Source organism: Mustela nivalis (genome assembly GCF_964662115.1).
Source record: "Mustela nivalis genome assembly, chromosome: 8".
Classification (NCBI taxonomy): domain Eukaryota; kingdom Metazoa; phylum Chordata; class Mammalia; order Carnivora; family Mustelidae; genus Mustela; species Mustela nivalis.
In genome coordinates this window covers 132225260-132243182 of record NC_139027.1, presented here as the reverse complement: position 1 = coordinate 132243182, position 17923 = coordinate 132225260, and the positions used below count along the sequence as shown (strand labels likewise).

Here is a 17923-nt window from a genome sequence, read left to right as displayed (position 1 = left end):
ATTAATGTTATTTTAGTCGGCTTTGTCCCCATCCCAAAGAGGCTTAAGTCCACACTCCTCAGCCTGAGCCAACCATTAACTATTTAGACAAGAATTCTTTATTCCAGGGGAACCCGGGTGGCTTAGTTATTAAGCATCTGCCTTCGGCTCAGGTCATGATCCCAGGGTGCTGGGATCAAGACCCACAGGAAGTCTGCTTCTCCCTCTCCTACTGCCCCTGCTCGCGTTCCCTCTCTCTCTGTGTCTGTCAAATAAATAATAAAATCTTAAAAAGAAAAAAAAAAATTCTTTATTCCGGCCAGGTCTGGCAGCTGAGTAAACCACTGTCTATCTGGTTTATACACTTCCAACTACAAATGATGCCACCTAGTTCCTACCCCAATCTAAATTCACTTATTCCTTCAAGGTAGCTAAGACTGTTATGAAGCCTTTCCTTAGAAAAATTCAAGTGCTCACCAGTATCTTTCTTCCTTTTCCTTTCTCAACTATCACATCTATTTTGAGATGAGCACCAATTCAGACTGTCTTATACAGCCACTGACTTCCTGTGTGACCATACTGCCTTCTTAATGAGGGATAAGTCACTCCAAGGATAAAGATTATAGCTCCTTTCTTTGGTCTTCCAGATTATGTCTAACAAGTCATTAAGAGCCTCATTCTAACTGATTTCTAGGAAGTAGAATTCAAAAGAAGATGCAAGCAAAAACAGTGATATCTTTTAAGTAAAAATTTCTCCAACTGGTGCCCAGCTGAACACCAATGCGGGGATACCATTTTGCACTGTTCATCTCCTATTTTGCCTGTTCCTTTCAGAGAACGCTCCTCCTACCACTGTGAGTATAATCATGTTATGAGGAGGAAGTCCAGGAACTTGGCCCTGGCTGTGAGCAAGGAAAAGGCCAGACTGTTCCTCTTGCATCTCAGTCCAGTAATATGCACCGTAAGACCCCTCTTCCCGTTCCTGGGGCACTGAATCTTAAAGTAATGATTCAAGAACAAAAAGAATGGAGGCCACTGTCTCAGTAGCAAGACGGTGACCAGGCATTTTCTACCAGAAGTCTATGGCTGTTTCCTCAGAAATGCCATTGGTTCTTATACCTTCCCAAACCTGGTTTTTTAGCATTTGGTCTCCCAGGTGTCAATAAGAGCCTTTTTGTATAAGTTAGCCATAGACCTCTAACCAAAACACTGTTCTTCCAGTGTTAATATCCACTTAAATGAGTTAAAGATAAAGGCCTGAGAATATGATCTCTCCGCGTCTTCAATAATACAGTATATAGGGTGACAAAACAGTGGTTCAGGAAGTAGGGTCCTCTAAGTTATTAGAACATAAGAAAATGCTACCTCTCCCCGTGAAGTGTCCTAGAAATATCTCTAGGAATGACTATAAAATGGAACACTACTTATAGACAAAAAAATGGGATGGGAGTCAGAAAAACACTAATTTCTTTCAGAAAAAATCAATGCTGGCAAAGAAGTCTTTATTAATTGAAAACTTGTATATTTGATATCAAAGAATCAAAAGCAAGAAATATAAAAAAAACTTACCTGAAAGTTTAAACTGTAGAACAATTTTGAGATAAGGATCAAGGAAGAAAAAAGAATCCTTAGGGCAGAGGCATCATTTGCATGGGTACTGCAGAGTTCAATAGTGGCCTTAGGAAGGAATTTAGGGACATGGTTTTAGTGTACTGTAAACTTAAGTGAAACAGGCTGATGCTATATATCCTCTCCAAAATTTGGCTTTTAAATAGTAGTATACTGTCATTGAAAAGATTCTGAAAAATATGTTACAACAGTATATATTTTTAAACTGTCCATAACAGCACTACTAAAAGTTCAGTGTTAACACTTGGACTAGATCCTTCCACTCTCCTTTGTGTATATAAATATATTACAAAACTATCTTTATATGCTCTCTCTTTTTTTTAAGATTTTATTTATTTATTTGACAGACAGAGATCACAAGTAGGCAGAGAGGCAGGCAGAGAGAGAGAGAGAGGGAAGCAGGCTCCCCGCTGAGCAGAGAGCCCGATGCGGGACTCGATCCCAGGACCCTGAGATCATGACCTGAGCCGAAGGCAGCGGCTTAACCCACTGAGCCACCCAGGCGCCCTTTATATGCTCTCTTAAATGATTCCCCTGGCATCTAAGTTGTTTCAAATTATTTGTTATTCTAACTGCAATAAACAGGCTTATCTATAAAACTTATGCACACTGCTAATTTTCATAGTAAATAGTAAATAAAGCAGATGAGAATGCTAAGGGCACAGATTTTGCAAGCCAGATGGACCTAGATATAATCCAGACTCTGTTGTTCATAATGAACACTACTTTAAGCAAGTAAGTTATTTTATTGAGCCCCAATCTCATGTATAATCTGAAAATAATACCTGCCTCAGAGAGAGAATATGAGAATCAAGAAATATACATGTGATGTCCAGTACCTTTGAACACTATGTATAAGATACACAACAAATGATACTTCTTATATTGTGGAGTAAAGAAATATGAATATTAAGGTTTTCTGAATGAAATGTCAAACTCCAGACAGTACTATTTTTAATATGATGGACAAAACACAAGAATGTTCAATTCATTGCACTCTAACACTTTTAACACCAGTGGAAAGAAATGAAGAATCTTTATCAACCTAATAGGTAGAAAATATTGATTATATATATTTTGTCCAATTTTATTTTTTTAGGTAAAAATGTACCATCAGTAAGACATCCTAACAATGAAAAATGTGATGCACATTCCACATCTTAGAAAGTTTTGAAAATCAGAAAACTTTCCTTTTTGAAAAAAGGAAATGAGCAGCTTTTCCAGAGTTAGCAAAACTGGGCTTGACGCTTGGCTCCTTTTTTATTAGCTGTGTGATACTGAACCTTCATTCCCTATCTGAAAAAAGAGGTTAAGAATGTAACCCAGGGGCGACTGGGTGGCTCCGTGGGTTAAGCCTCTGCCTTCAGCTCAGGTCATGCTCCCAGGGTCCTGGGACCGAGCCCCATGTTGGGCTCCCGGCTCCGTGGGGAGTTTGCTTCTCCCTCTCCTCCCCACTCACTTTCATCTCTGTCACGATCTCTTTCTCTCTCAAATAATCTTTAAAAAAAAAAAAAAAAAAAAAAGAAGTATCTCTTTTGAGGCCCCTGGCTAACTCACTAGGGAGAGCATGTAACAAAATGGGGTAGGGGGAGGATCTGGCCGGCTCAATCAGTGGACCATATGACTCTTGATCTCAGGGTTATAAGTTTGAGCCCCAAGGTGGATATAGAGATTACCTTTAAAAAAAAATTACCTCTTCCAAACTTATAGGATTCTCACAGAGATGAAGAACATATTTAAGAAAATAGCCTATGCAATATAAAACGATGTACAAATACATAAATTAATCAGCTAAACTACACAGTCGAATCAAAATGGGGAGCAATTCCTTTAGAGATGCATACGCAAATACTTGAGCAAAATATAATGCCTGGGATTCCCTTTTAAACATTCCTACAAAATGAGGGAAAGGGAAGAAAAAAAAGTAATACTGTTAAACTTGTATAATACATACATGGGGGGGGGTCATTAGATCGTCTTCTCAGTTTCTGTGTAGGTTTGGAATTTTTCAAAAGCAGTGTTGGTCTAAATATCACCTACCTAGATTTTCAAAGCATTCTCTTATAATTTACACAAATAATTAAGCAATTTAAAATATTAAGTAATTTTAAAGTATCACCAAGATTGTTATTCCATTACCTTAAAAAGATTAGTCAAAGGCAAAGCAAAGGCATCCAGAACAAGTTTAATTTCAGTCCATAACTCATTTGACTTAAATTCATGGCGATATCTAAAAAAATTAAGGTAAAAAAGGTAAATTTACAAGTTTCTATGTAGTAACTTTAGGTCTTCAAGGACAGATTAGAGAAAAACCCATGGCTACACAGCTTTCTGAAATTCAAAGTGATTTCTTGGTTTTCTTTTTAAAGGAATCAAGCAGTTTATTAAGACCTTATTTCACAGTAATATAGCTACATGAAATAAACATCCCACTTAAGAAACACAATAATGAACTGAGAAGCTTATCTCTTATTTTAAGACTACCAAATTCAAAGGAATGACAATAGTCACTATCTATATATATAACAAAAGCATTTGAAAAAAGCATTTGAAAAACATGAATTTTTGAGGGACCTGGCAGTCTCAGTCAGTAGAGCATGTGCCATTTGGATCTTGGGGTCCTGAGTCTAGTCCCAGGTTGGGTGTACAAATTACTTAAAAATAAAATCTTTAAGGAGCACCTGGGTGGCTCAGTCATTTAAGCATCCAACTCTTGCTTTTGGCCCAGGTTACGATCTCAGGGTCGTGAGATCATGCCCCATTGGCAGGCTCCTGACTCAGCAGGGAGTTGGCTTGAGATTTTCTCTCCCTCTCCTTCTGCTCCTTCCCCGACATGCACGGTCTCTCTAAATAAATAAAATCCTAAATAATAAATGGACTCTTTAAAAAAAGAAGTGTGAATTTATCAATACCTTTTAAATAAAGAATGTGCTGTACGAAGGACTCCATTAATAACGTGGAAATCTCCACTCTGAAACCGATTCACCATTTCTGTCAACAAGTCAGGCCACTTCTGTGGAAAATCTTCTCTGCCAATAATGCTAATAGCATCACTTAACTGGGGGAAGGAAAAAAAATGAATTAAATGGAAGTTCCACAAACAAGCCTCCTTCTTAAACAACTGGGACTTCCATTACCTGCTTCTGAATTTGCTCCGGGCTGCTCAGCATCAAGTGCACTATGTTGGCTTTAATGGCTACTCGGTCAGCTTCACAAATCTTATTCAGTTCATCTTCAACCTAAAAGCAAAACATCAACAGCAAGTAACTTAAGTCCATATCCATGACCATGGATATGGGTTTATAGAGAAAATAGAACCAATTTCCTTTTTTCTTGTTTCCTAAGAAAAACTATAAAGGAAGGCAGGGCCTTCCCTCTACATGAATGAGTCACAAATTCCTTTAATAATCTGATGAAAGCATCAACTCTTCCACAGAAAAACATACACACTCTGATGCCCATTAAGAGTCTCAGTTCCAAATGTAACCCTGTCAAAACATGCAGTGAAAATCTTTACAGACCCACTCTGCCCAGCCCGCATTCATCTTCAGGACCTTCGATCTGACTCTCACTTTAGGTAAGAGGTCTTTTTCAGTGAAAATTCTTTTTTTTTTTTTTAAACATTTTTTTTTTTTTAAGATTTTATTTATTTATTTGTAAGAGAGAGAGAGAGTGAGAGCGAGCACAGGCAGACAGAGTGGAAGGCAGAGTCAGAGGGAGAAGCAGGCTCCCTGCGGAGCAAGGAGCCCGATGTGGGACTCGATCCCAGGACGCTGGGATCATGACCTGAGCCGAAGGCAGCTGCTTAACCAACTGAGCCACCCAGGCGTCCCTTCAGTGAAAATTCTTGACCATTACCAGTTTAAATGCATTCATCACTCAAAGAGGTTCTCAAACTCTCATTAGTTTTACAAATCAAGAGAAAGGAAGAGGACTAGCTCGTCAGCAAGTAGAGGGATGGATATGTAAACAATCTTCACTACATGAAGTTAACACTTGACTACACAAGCTTAAAAACAGTATTTACTACTTCCTGAACTCTTTCACAAAATGAAGACAAAAGAAGAATTCTAGGGGCACCTGGATGGCTCAGTTGGTTAAGTGGCTGCCCTCAGCTCAGGTCATGATCCCAGGGTCTTAGGATCAAGCCCCATGTCAGGCTCCTGCTCAGTGGGAAGCCTGGTCCTCCCTCCCTCTGTGTCAAATAAATACATAAAATCTTAAAAAGAAAGGAGGGGGGCGCCTGGGTGGCTCAGTGGGTTGGGCCTCTGCCTTCAGCTCAGGTCATGATCTCAGGGTCCTGGGATCGAGCCCCGCATCCAGCTCTCTGCTCGGCAGGGAGCCTTGCTTACCCCCCCCCTCTCTCTCTCTGCCTGCCTCTCTGCCTATGTGATCTGTCAAATAAATAAATAAAATTAAAAAAAAAAAAGAAGAAGAAGAAAAAGAAGCATTCTAAATAAATATTTAAGCAGATTTAAAGTTGACATTTTAGAAAAACTGATGATTCTTCTCAACTTTGTTTCTAAATTTCATTACTGCTATCACTTCAAAACAACTGACATTTTTTTCCTTTATCCTAAGCCAGGGTTTCCTCGGCCTGAGCATTACTGGCATTCTGGGCCCAAATCTTTGCTATGAAAATGGTTTCGTACACTGTAAAATGCTTATTAGCAGCATCCCTCGTTTCTACCCACTAGATGGCAGTAGCACTCCCTCCCCACACCTGTGACAACCAAAATGTCTAAGATTTCTGTGGGCAAAATTACCCCCCATTAAGAACCCCTGAGCTAGGGGCGCCTGGGTGGCTCAGTGGGTTAAAGCCTCTGCCTTCCGCTCAGGTCATGATCCCAGGTTCCTGGGATCGAGCCCCGCATCGGGCTCTCTGCTCAGTGCGGAGCCTGCTTCCCCCGCCCTCTCTGCCTACTTGTGATCTCCATCTGTCAAATGAATAAATAAAATCTTAAAAAAAAAAAAAAAAAAAAAGAACCCCTGAGCTAAGATAGGGAAAATACCTTAATTTCTTAATTCCTAATTTTATACCGTTATTAAACTTGCAGTACAGGGGTGCCTGGGTCGGTTAAGTGGCTGCCTTTGGCTCAGATCATGATCCCAGGGCTCTGGGATGGAGCCCTACATCCAACTCCCTGCTCAAAGGGGAGTCTGCTTCTCTAATCTCCCTCTGCCTGCCCTTCCCCCTGCTTGTGTGCTCTCTCTCTCTCAAATAAATAAAATCCTAAAAAAAAAAAAAAAAAAAAAACCGAAACAAAACTTGCAGTACAATGGAATTCACCTTAAAATTACAATATATTTCTATATCCCTTATCAAAAACTCCAACAAATCTAAATTATTTTGCATTCTACAAATTTTTAATATATTTAATGAGGTTTTTCTACTGTATTTAATTTTCTTCCCATCCACAATAGAAACTGCTTCAATTATTCAATAAGGTGTGTTTTCCCACACAATGTCTTTCTTTGACAATGAGCTAACGTTTACATTTAACCACAATGGAAGCAAAAACCAAGTCTCAAGCACTAGCAACCTGGGTTAGGAAGTTCAAGTAATCTGTAAGAACTCAAATAAAACAACAGGAACTTTGAAAAAGCATCCTATTTAATTTTTACCAAGTCTTTCGGAATTCCTATATAGACAATCCTGTCATCTGTGAACAAAGATAGTGTTAGGTTTTCCTTCCCCATCAGTAGCACCTTTTACTTCCTCTTGTTATTCAATCAGCAAGGACAATTACATTATCCAATACAATGTTGAGAAGGAGTGATGAGAGGACACATCCTTGCTTTGTACCGCATCTTAATGGAAAAGCTCCAACTTTCTCACCATTAAGTAGGTTATTAGCTCTAGGCTGTTCGTAGATAGTCTTTATCAAGTTAAGAAAGTTCTACTCCCAGTTTACTGACAGTTTTATCATGATGGGTGCAGGATCTCGTTAAATGCCTTTTCTGTATCTATTGATATGATCATGTGATTTTTCTTTTGTCAGTTTATTAACAGTCTTACATTAACTGATTTCTGAATGCTGAACACACCTTGCATTCCTGGGATATATCCCACTTGGTCATCTTTTTGGATTTGATCTACATCTACTTATTTTGATGAGGAGGTTCTACTTAATTTTATCTTTAATCTGTGTCTGAATCTTTCAGGAGCACTGCATATATATCTTATAAAAATGCAGGTTGTTAGACCATGTGTTCACAAAATACTCACAATTCTCCAGTTTCTTTTAATGTAGTTCTTGAATGTTACCGAGGCACAAACTTTGATAACATTATCCTGGGACTTTTCCAGCAATGTTAAAAGCAACAGTGGGTAGTTCTGATTTCCTTCTACAGATTCAAGAAACTTCTCAGCTGTAAAAGAATTTCTATGTTAGAAGACCTGACATTATAACCAAGTCTTTCCATTTTTTATCTATGTAGATTTGTGATTAAAAAATCAAGAAATCAGGGTGCCTGGGTGGCTCAGTTAAATATCTGCCTCCAGCTCAGGGCATGATCCCAGGGTCCTGATTAAGCCCCAAATCAGACTTTCTACTCAGTGAAGAACCTGCTTCTCCCTCTCCCTCTGCAGCTTCTCCCGGCTTGTGCTCTGTCGAATAAATAAGATCTATAAACAAACAAACAAATAAACAAACAAGGTCCCTACATTAGGTAACTTGTCTAAAGATGGCACAGCTAGATTTCATCACTGAAAAAGTTTTAGTCCAGTCCTTCTTCTATCACACTAGCCCCCAGTTTTTGTCTCAAACTAAACATTTCTAGTATGAGCAAAAATTACTATTCAAAGATTTTACCCACATATTTTCAAATCCTACCACACTTAAGAGATAAGAAATCTCCCAGGTTTAGGGGTGCCTGGGCAGCTCAGTCAGTTAAGTGCCTGACTTGATTCTCTGCCCCTCCACCCGGCACCTATGCACACATTCCCTCTAAAACAAAGCCCCGCACCAGACTCCCTGCTCTCTGGGAGTCTGCTTCTTCCTCTCCCTGGGCATGTGTGCTCTCGCTCTCGTAAAATAAATGAAATCTTTATTATTTCTTTAAGATTTTATTTATTTGTCAGAGAGAGAGAGAGAGAAAGTGAATGAGCACACAAGTAGGGGAGCTGTAAGTAGACAGAGAAATAGGTTCCCCTGCTGAGCAAAGAGCCTGATGTGGCACCTGATCTCAGTACCCTGCGATCATTACCTATGCCGAAGGCAGAGGCTTAACTGAACCACTCAGGCATCCCTAAACAAAATCTTAAAAAACAAAACAAAACCTCTCCAAGGTTTACTGATCATACAAGTGAAGGTTTATAGCGTTTCTTCTTCATAAACTTCACTGAAAAGGTCTGCCATTAGCATCTATTATTTTCTACAGTATTATGACTGAATATCTCTCTTCTTTCTGAACTGAATCCCAAGAGTTTGACTTCCATCCTCAAATCTTCCCTGCTTTGTGTCCATCGTGTCTTTCTTAAAAGATGAAGAGTGCTAAATTTAAAAATACCTTCCAGGAGGGGACACACTATGGTTTTGTAGGAGTCTGGAAAGTTTTGGTTGTCTCCTCTTAGTGGTCAACACTGCATACAGTGCAACACACTAGATCCATGATCTGGGGGAAAGCCCGTGTAGTGTGCCAAGTCTCTTTCTTAAATTGTAATCAATATCCTGAAAGAAATCTCATGAGTTTAAGTTAAATTATTTCTTTCTGTGTTCATTTCCTTCAACTTGCTCACAGAATTTTCATACAGACATGTTTCTGTACATTCAAGGAGACTCAAAATGTTTTCCAGTTCATTTGGACCAGTCTCATCTCAATAACCAAGAGAGCACAGTGGTGTCTGTAAGCTGGATCTACTACATATTTCAACTTCCAGATCATTTTCTAGAAACATTGAGTCAGTCTAGTACCAATCCCTGAGAAATGCTATGTTCGTAACTCAATCCAGAAACATCAATTTATTCCCACACTCTGTCCTGAATTCGCATAATATTAACACCCTCGCCTTACAAAGACAAAATTATTAAAAATAATTTTAATAGACAGAGTTTGCAGAAGCTTTCTGGAAAAGTCTAAGAAGATTAGAGCCATTAATTTCCCTTCCTCCAAGAACACGTTACCTTTTTAAGCACTAATGGGAAAAGCCACAATTCTCCCTCTCAGATATCACAAACACTGTTCTAGAATAGAATGGATGCATTAACATGTTTACAGTTCTATTTATTATATATAATATATAATTGCAACACACACACATTCACTTGTGTCTCTGTGGAGGCATTCTAAAATCCTCTCTATGAGCACGAACATTGGTTAGTTCTGAAGAAGCAGGTCAATACCTAGTTAATAATGGCTCACATCAAGAATCATCAACTGACTACCCACCCACAAGACACATCCCTCCCTCAGAGGGAAATACCATGCTTGGCTTGCATGGTATTTCAAATTTTTTGAAGTTAGATGCTATCACTTAAAAATGGGGACATTTCACAGAAATGTCTTATTTTTCAAATAGAGCTGGAAATCGGATTTTGCAAAAGTGGTTTGAATCCCCTAAAGCTATCATATAAATCACACGAAATTACCAATCCTCACTTCACCTGCCTCCCTCATTTTTACCTTCACATTTGAGTCCTGTGGACATCTGAGCTTACAATTCTAAGCTACCACTAAGTTTCTAACAGAAACTGGTCAAATACAGGAGGGAGGAACCCTAGGTTTTAAAATGTATTAATTAAATCAAACCCAACATGGGGATTAAGAGACAGGATCTCATTACCTGGTTTAATTCATTTAATCACTTTTTAGGCAATTAACTCTCATCTCTATGTCCTAATTATTGTATCTCTAGAACAGGCAGGTGTGAGGATTTTCAGAAAGGTGAAGGGACAAAGTATTTGAGACATACTAGTAATTTTTAACCCCAGAAGATGCCAAACAAAATCTATTTTACTTAAAAAACAAAACCAAACCAAAAATACACCACATCACCATATGTTATAGCAGCTGTAAGCAGCCAAGCCCACACTTTACAAGCAGAGAATGAAAAAGAAACTATGCCCAAGAATCAAGTGTTACATCTTTTTTTCACTTTATAAATACAGATAGATTATGCAAAGGTTTTCATCACCCGTTAAAGAATAAATCAAACCACAAAACAATATTCTCTTTACCTGGACGTCTGATGGCAGGATCAGGATCAAGAGTTTTCTTTAAGTATTCTGTTAGTGTTTGCAAATTTGCATCGCTGAGCTCCATTGCCATAGAACCTAAAACAGAAAGTGAGCTTTGGTAAATTGGTCACATTGGGAAACAATGATTTACGTAATAGAATACTTTTATACAGTGGGTTCTCCCCTCTCTGAAAGTCATCCATTTGTTATGTTTTAAGGTATGGGCTATAAGCCTAACTCAGCTGAGGCAAGGTTCCAGATGACAAGATGGACTTTTCTGAGACAATAGTGAGCTAATTTTGAGATGAAGAAGAAAAAACATACCACAAACTCAAGAAGAGGCACAGAAAAACAAAGGTGAAGAATTGATCAAAGTCATCATAAAGTTTATCAGATTTAATGCTTAAAAAAAGGGCCAATGAGGGGTTTAAATAAAAGACTCACTAGGAACTTTTTTTTTAAGGTCCACCATGAGAAATGACCATTTTAAGCAGTAAATAAGGATCCCATAAAGAGTTCTCAGATTAAAGAAACCAGAATAAATTTCTTGATGTACAACATGGAATCACAGGACTGACAACAAACCAGATGCTGAGAATTTATACCTAGGGAGAGAATTCTGGGATTCAGAAGATGATGGCTGTGATTATGATTAAAAATCAACTTTCAAAACCAAAACCAAAGATAAGCAAGTGGGACTACATCAAGCTTCTGCAGAGGAGTGCCTGGGTGGCTCAGTGGGTTAAGCGGCTACCTTCAGTTCAGGTCATGATCCCAAAGTCCAGTCCCACATTGGGCTCAGCAGGGAGGCTTGCTTCTCCCTCTGCCTGCCAACTCTGTCTGCCTGTGCTCCCTTTCTCTAACAAATAAATAAAATCTTTTAAAAAGAAAACAACCTACACAACTCAAAAAGCAAAAAAGTACATAAAAATTATATATATTATATATATATATAACATATATATATGAGTTAAAAATGGGCAGAAGATCTGAACATTTTCCAGAGACATACAGATGGCCAACAGGTACATGAAAAGGTTCTCTGCATCACTAACCATCAGGGAAATGCAAATCAAAACCACAATGAGACTTCACCTCATTCTAGTTAGAGTGGCTGTCATCAAAAAGATAAGAAATAACAAGTACTGGCAGGGATATGCAGAGAAGGGACACTTGTGCACTGTTGGTGGTAAACTAGTGCAGTCACTATGGAAATCTGTGAGGAGGTTCCTCAAAAAAAAAAAAAAAAAAAAAAAAAGAACTACCACATGATCCAGAAATTCCACTTCTGGCGGCACCTGGGTGGCTCAAGTGGCTGAGTGTTGGACTCTTGGTTTTGACTCAGGCCTGGACTCTTGGTTTTGACTCAGGCCTGGGTCCTCATCTCAGGGTCATGGGGTCCAGCCCTGCCTCCAGCTCTGCACTCGGCTAGGCTATGCTTGTTCCTCTCCCTCCACCTCTGCCTTCCCATCCCCCCAAGTCCTGTCCCTGCACACACGCTTTCTTCCTCTCAAATAAATACATAAAATCTTGGGGTGCCTGGGTGGCTCAGTCAGTTAAGTGTCTACCTTTGGACAAGGTCCTGAGATCAAGCCCTGCATCAGGCTCCCAGCTCAGTGGGGAGCCCGCTTCTATCTCTCCTTCTGCAGCTCCACCTGCTTGTGCTCTCTTGCTCGCTCGCTCTCAAATAAATCTTGAAAAACAAAATAAATAAATAAATAAAATCTTTAAAAAAAGAAAAAATTGCATTTCTGGGTATTTATCCAAAGGAAATGAAGCACAAACTCAAAAAGATATCTGTACCCATGAAACAAATAATACATTCTAAGTTAAAAAAAAGAAATAAAGAGGAAACTGGCTGTAGGCTTATCACAAGGAACAGAGGTCAGAAGATATAGTGAATCAACCCAGAATTCTGTAATAAACTAAGGTTTTATTGGGGGGGGGGGATATCTGTACCCATATGTTCACCACAACATTATTTACAACAGCCCAGACATAGAAATAATCTTTATAACATGTTCACCAGTGGATAAATGGATAAAAGAAAATGGGGCATGTGTATACAGTGGAACATTATTCAGCCATAAAAAGGGAAATCCTGCCACTTGTGACAAATGGATGGACTTTTTTTTTTAAGTAGACTCCATGCCCAATATGGAGCTTGAACTCACAAACCCCAGAGATCAAGAGTCACATGCTCTACTGACCTTGAGGTTATTATGCTAAGTGAAGTAAGTCAGAGAAAGACAAATACCATATGAACTCCCTTATATGTAGAATTTAAAATTAAAACAAAACCAAAAACAACAAAAATACACACCACACTCAAAGACACAGAGATCCAAGTGGTGGGGGGTTAGAGGTGCATGAAATGGGTGAATGGGATCAAAAGGTACAAAATTTCAGTTAAAAGGAGGTAACCCATGAGGATATAATGTACAGCATAATGACTATAGTTAGTAATACAGGGGACACCTGGCTGGCTCAGTCAGGGGAGGACGCAACTCTTGATTTTGGGCTTGTGAGCTCAAGTCCCACTCTGGGTATAAGGATTACTAAAAATAAACAAACAAAAATTATACTGTATTACGGGCACCTAGCTGACTCGGTCGATAGACCATGTGACTCTTGATTTCTCGCCCCATGTTGGGTGTAGTACCTACTTTAAAAAAAAAAAAAAAAAAAAAAAAGTTGTTCTGATGACCAAAAAAAAAAAAAGAAAAAAGAAAATCTGGGAGCCTGGGTGGCTCAGTGGGTTAAGCCTCTACCTTCCACTCAGGTCATGATCTCAGGATCCTGGGACTGACCCCCAACATGGGGCTCTCTGCTCAGCAGGGAGCCTGCTCCCTGCTCTCGCTCTGCCTGCCTCTCTGCCTACTTGTGATTTCTCTGTCAAATAAATAAATAAAATCTTTAAAAAAATCTGTAAGTATGTGTAGAGATGGATGTTAACTAGACTTACTGTGATCATTTCACAATATATATACATATATTATTATGTTGTACACCCAAATCTAATGGTAATATATCAATTGTATCTTTAAATCTCAATAAAGCAGCAACTACTTTTTAAATATTCAAAGCTTAAACAACACCAAACATAAATCATAGAATACACTGCCACCAACCAAAAAAATTTACATCTTAAAAAAATTTACATATATTACAAATTATAAGCTATATATATGGCTTATATACACTTAAGTGATATCATAAAGCTAAGAAACACACAGAAGAAATAGCAAATTACAAATTACAAGAGTGTGGGCACACACCATTTCCCATAAACAAAAAAAAACTTGAGAACGCTATAAAATAGGACGTCGTGATCTCTGAGTTCTTGGTGAGTAGATAAAATTAAATGCAAAACAACAGAACTTTCTGGGGCAATAAAAATGTTCTAAAACCGTAATGTGAGTATGGTGATAGATGCACAACTGTGTAAAATTAATGACAGTCACCAAAAAGTACACTAAGATGAATTCACAGTAAGTTATATAAAGCTACTTTTTAAACCTGTACTTCTTTTTTGGGGGGGTGGGGGGAAGAGAGGTGGAGAGTGGGAGATAGGAGAGAGAGAATCTTAAGCATGCACCACACCCAGCACAAGCCCAAATAGGGCTTGATCTTATGACCCTGAGATCATAACCTGAACTGAAATCAGGAGTCGGAGGGAGGCTTAACCTACTGAGCCACCCAGGTGCCCCTAAAACTGCACTGGCTCCCAGGGAACCCAGGGAAATGTAGTCTTCTCAGGGCATCCATGCACCAAACTTAATTTAGGGTTTCTATGACAAGAAAAAGATTAAGTATGTAATAATTTTTGTAAAATGTAATAAAACTAAGTGGGAAAAGGTCAAATACACCACAATTCAAATTATGTGAAAAAAATTTAAGGGCACCTGGCAGGTTCAGTTGGTAGAGTATGCCACTCTTGATCTTGGGAGTTTTAAATTCGAGTCCCACAGTGGGTACAGAGTTTACTTAAAAATAAATTCTTAGTGGTGCCTGGGTGGCTCAGTGGGTTAAAGCCTCCGCCTTCAGCTCAGGTGATGATCCCAGGGTCCTGGGATTGAGCCCCTACACTGGGCTCTCCGCTCAGCAGGGAGCCTGCTTCCCTTCCTCTCTCTCTGCCTGCCTCTCTGCCTACTTGTGACCTCTGTCTGTCAAATAAATAAATAAAATCTTTAAATAAGTAAATAGATTCTTAAATTTATATATACCCCAATACATGGAAAAACTAAAACTAAACTCCAAAATGTAAACAGCAGTAAAGTTGATGTGATGAACACTGGACATTTTTGCTCTTTTCATATTCTACTAGATTCTCCTAATATCTTACAACTACTATATATGTGACATTTGCAATGAGAAAGTTATTTTTTTAAAGATTTTTTTTTTTTTTTTTTTTTTGACAGAGAGAGATCACAAGTAGGCGGAGAGTCAGGCAAAGAGAGAGAGAGAAGCAGGCTCCCACTGAGCAAAGAGCCCGATGCGGGGCTCGATCCCAGGACACTGAGATCATGACCTGAGCCGAAGGCAGCGGCTTAATCCACTGAGCCACCCAGGCGCCCCTGCAATGAGAAAGTTATTAAGGAAGCAAACACCATGGCGAAGGCCCCCAGGGATAAGAGCAGCAGTGGAGGAAAGACAGACCTGAAACGGAAAGCGACCATTGGAACCTCAGGAGGCTACAGTTGCTGAGGATGGAGTGACAGAAAGCGGGGTTCAACCCCCAAAAGTGGCCGCCTTCCCCCCAGGCTTCAGCATTTCAGAAATTAAGAACAAACAACGGCTACATTCAATGTTCACAAGGTGGAGACAGCAGCAATGTAAGAAAAAGTTGGCAATTAAGAAAAAACTTAAGAGAGAAAGGGGTGCCTGTGGCTCAGTCATTAAGTGTCTGCCTTCAGCTCAGGTCATGATCCCAGAGTCCTGGATCCAGCCCCACATCAGGCTCTCTGCTCTACAAAGAGCCTGCTTCTCCCTCTCCCATTCCCCCTACTTGTGTTCCCTCTCTCAATGTTTCTGTCAAATAAAGAAATCTTTAAAAAAAAGGGGGGGGCGCCTGGGTGGCTCAGTGGGTTAAGCCGCTGCCTTCAGCTCGGGTCATGATCTCAGGGTCCTGGGATCGAGTCCCGCATTAGGCTCTCTGCTCGGCAGGGGCCTGCTTCCTTCCCTTCCCCTCTCTCTGCCTGCCTCTCTGCCTGCTGTGATCTCTCTCTGTCAAATAAATAAATAAAATCTTAAAAAAAAAAAAAAGAAAGAAAGAAAGAGAGAAGCTCTTGGTAATAAGGCTCCACAAAGCCTATACCAAGAAAGAAAGAAAGAAAGAAAAAAAGAAAGAAAGAAAGAAAGAAAGAAAGAAAGAAAGAAACTAACTAACGGTAATAAGGCTCCACAAAGCCTATACCAAAGACCACTGACAACCAGAGAGCGTACAATGAAACTGTAGTAGACCCTAATGATGAAGAGGTTGCTTAGGATGAAGCTACAGATAAATCTGCTTCTTATTTCAACAGACAAACTTCTCCCAAGATTCTCATCGCATCATCAGACAGACCTCATGGGAGAACAGTACAACTCTGTGAACAGCTCTCCAGTTTTACCAAACTCACATGTTTATTACAGAAGAGGACTGGCTCTGAAAAAAAATTATTCCACAGTGCATTTCAAGAGACTTCACAAATCTGATCGTTATTAATGAAGATTGTAAAACACCAAATGGATTAATTCTAAATCACTTGCCAAATGGCCCAACTGCTCATTTTAAAATGAGCAGTGTTTGTTTGCGTAAAGAAATTAAGAGAAGGGGGCGCCTGGGTGGCCCAGTTGTTAGGCGTCTGCCTTCAGCTCAGGTCATGATCCTAGAGTCCTGGGATGGAGCCCCACATCCAGCTCCCTCCTCAGCAGGAGGCCTGCTTCTCCCTCTGCCACTCTCCCTGCTTGTGTTCCCTCTGTCACTGTCTCTCTGTGTGTCAAATAAAAAAAAAGAGAGAGAGAGAGAGAAAGAAGGAAAGAAATTAAAAGAAGAGGCAAGGACCCTATAGGACACATACCTGAAATAATTTTGAATAACTTTACAATGAGGCTGGGTCATTCTGTTGGATGTATGTTTGCATTTCTCTTTCCCCATAATCTGCAGTTTATAAGGAGGGAAGTTGCCACATTCCACAATCAACGGGACTGTATCTTCTTCAGACTTCATAGGTATATATTCAAGAGTGAAAAGAAAGGGGGAATTCAAGAACTTGGACCACGTTTTACCATAAAATTAAGATCTCTTCAGAAAGGAACCTTTGATTCTAAATATGGAGACTATGAATGGGTCCATAAACTCTGGGATGGATACAAGTAGAAGAAAATTACATATATAAAGTACTGAAGGAACAGTACTGAATTGTGCTAAACAGGCCTATCCTGGATTTATGACAGAAGACCCTTTTCAAAATATCATTTACTGGTTTCATAAACCTTTTTATGTGTGGACAAAAATCAAGAGCCATGAATTACCATTCGCTGTTTATGTAGCAAATTCAAATAAAAGTCATTTTGGTGAATTAAAAAAAGTTAATAAAATTCTATTTTTTTTAAGATTTTATTTATTTGAGAGAGAGAATGAGAGAGCAAACACAACCCAGAGGCAGAAGGAGAAGCAGACTCCCTGCTCAGCAGGGAGCCAGATGCAAGGCTCTATCCCAGAACCCTGGGATTATGACCTGAGCTGAAAGCAGATGCTTAAGCCACCAAGACGCCCCTTTTATTGTATTTTTAAAATGACTCTGTTGGGGTGCCTGAGCGGCTCACTCAGTTAAGCAGCTGCCTTCGACTCAGGTCATGATTCCCAGGGCCTTGGAATGGAGCCCCACATCAGGCTCCCTGCTCAGTGGGAAGCCTGCTTCTCCCTCTCCCTGCCACTCTGCCTGCTTATGTTATCTCTCTGTCAAATAAATAAAATCTTTAAAATAAATAATTAAATAAAATGAATCTGTCAAAGGTTAATTAAATTCAGGCTCTCAAAGGAACTTCTTTACATATTAGCTGGAAGACAAAACACAACTTCGATGTCAGCTACAGACTATAATCCCTTTTTTGCAGTTTTGAAATCCAAAAGTCTAAAACTGAAAGTTACT

General features: G+C 39.4%; 1 protein-coding gene and 1 pseudogene across 3 annotated transcripts in view; one reads left to right on the top strand and one right to left on the bottom strand.

Annotated features, from left to right (window-relative positions):
• The window catches only part of CSE1L (chromosome segregation 1 like), a 48883-nt gene that overhangs the window by 21475 nt on the left and 9485 nt on the right, over positions 1-17923 (bottom strand). For both annotated transcript variants that reach the window (XM_082744846.1, XM_082744847.1), the window contains exons 2-7: positions 10788-10883; positions 7838-7980; positions 4746-4847; positions 4521-4666; positions 3748-3838; positions 1549-1656 (exon numbers count right to left, since the gene is read on the bottom strand). In XM_082744846.1, coding sequence (XP_082600972.1) covers positions 1549-1656; positions 3748-3838; positions 4521-4666; positions 4746-4847; positions 7838-7980; positions 10788-10878 — 681 coding nt within the window. In that variant the 5' untranslated portion in view covers positions 10879-10883. The remainder of the gene's footprint in view (positions 1-1548; positions 1657-3747; positions 3839-4520; positions 4667-4745; positions 4848-7837; positions 7981-10787; positions 10884-17923) is intronic.
• Positions 15372-17278, top strand: LOC309871623 (ribosome production factor 1-like; annotated as a pseudogene). Its single transcript has 3 exons — positions 15372-15691; positions 16186-16583; positions 16799-17278. The product of its transcript is annotated as a ribosome production factor 1-like (transcript).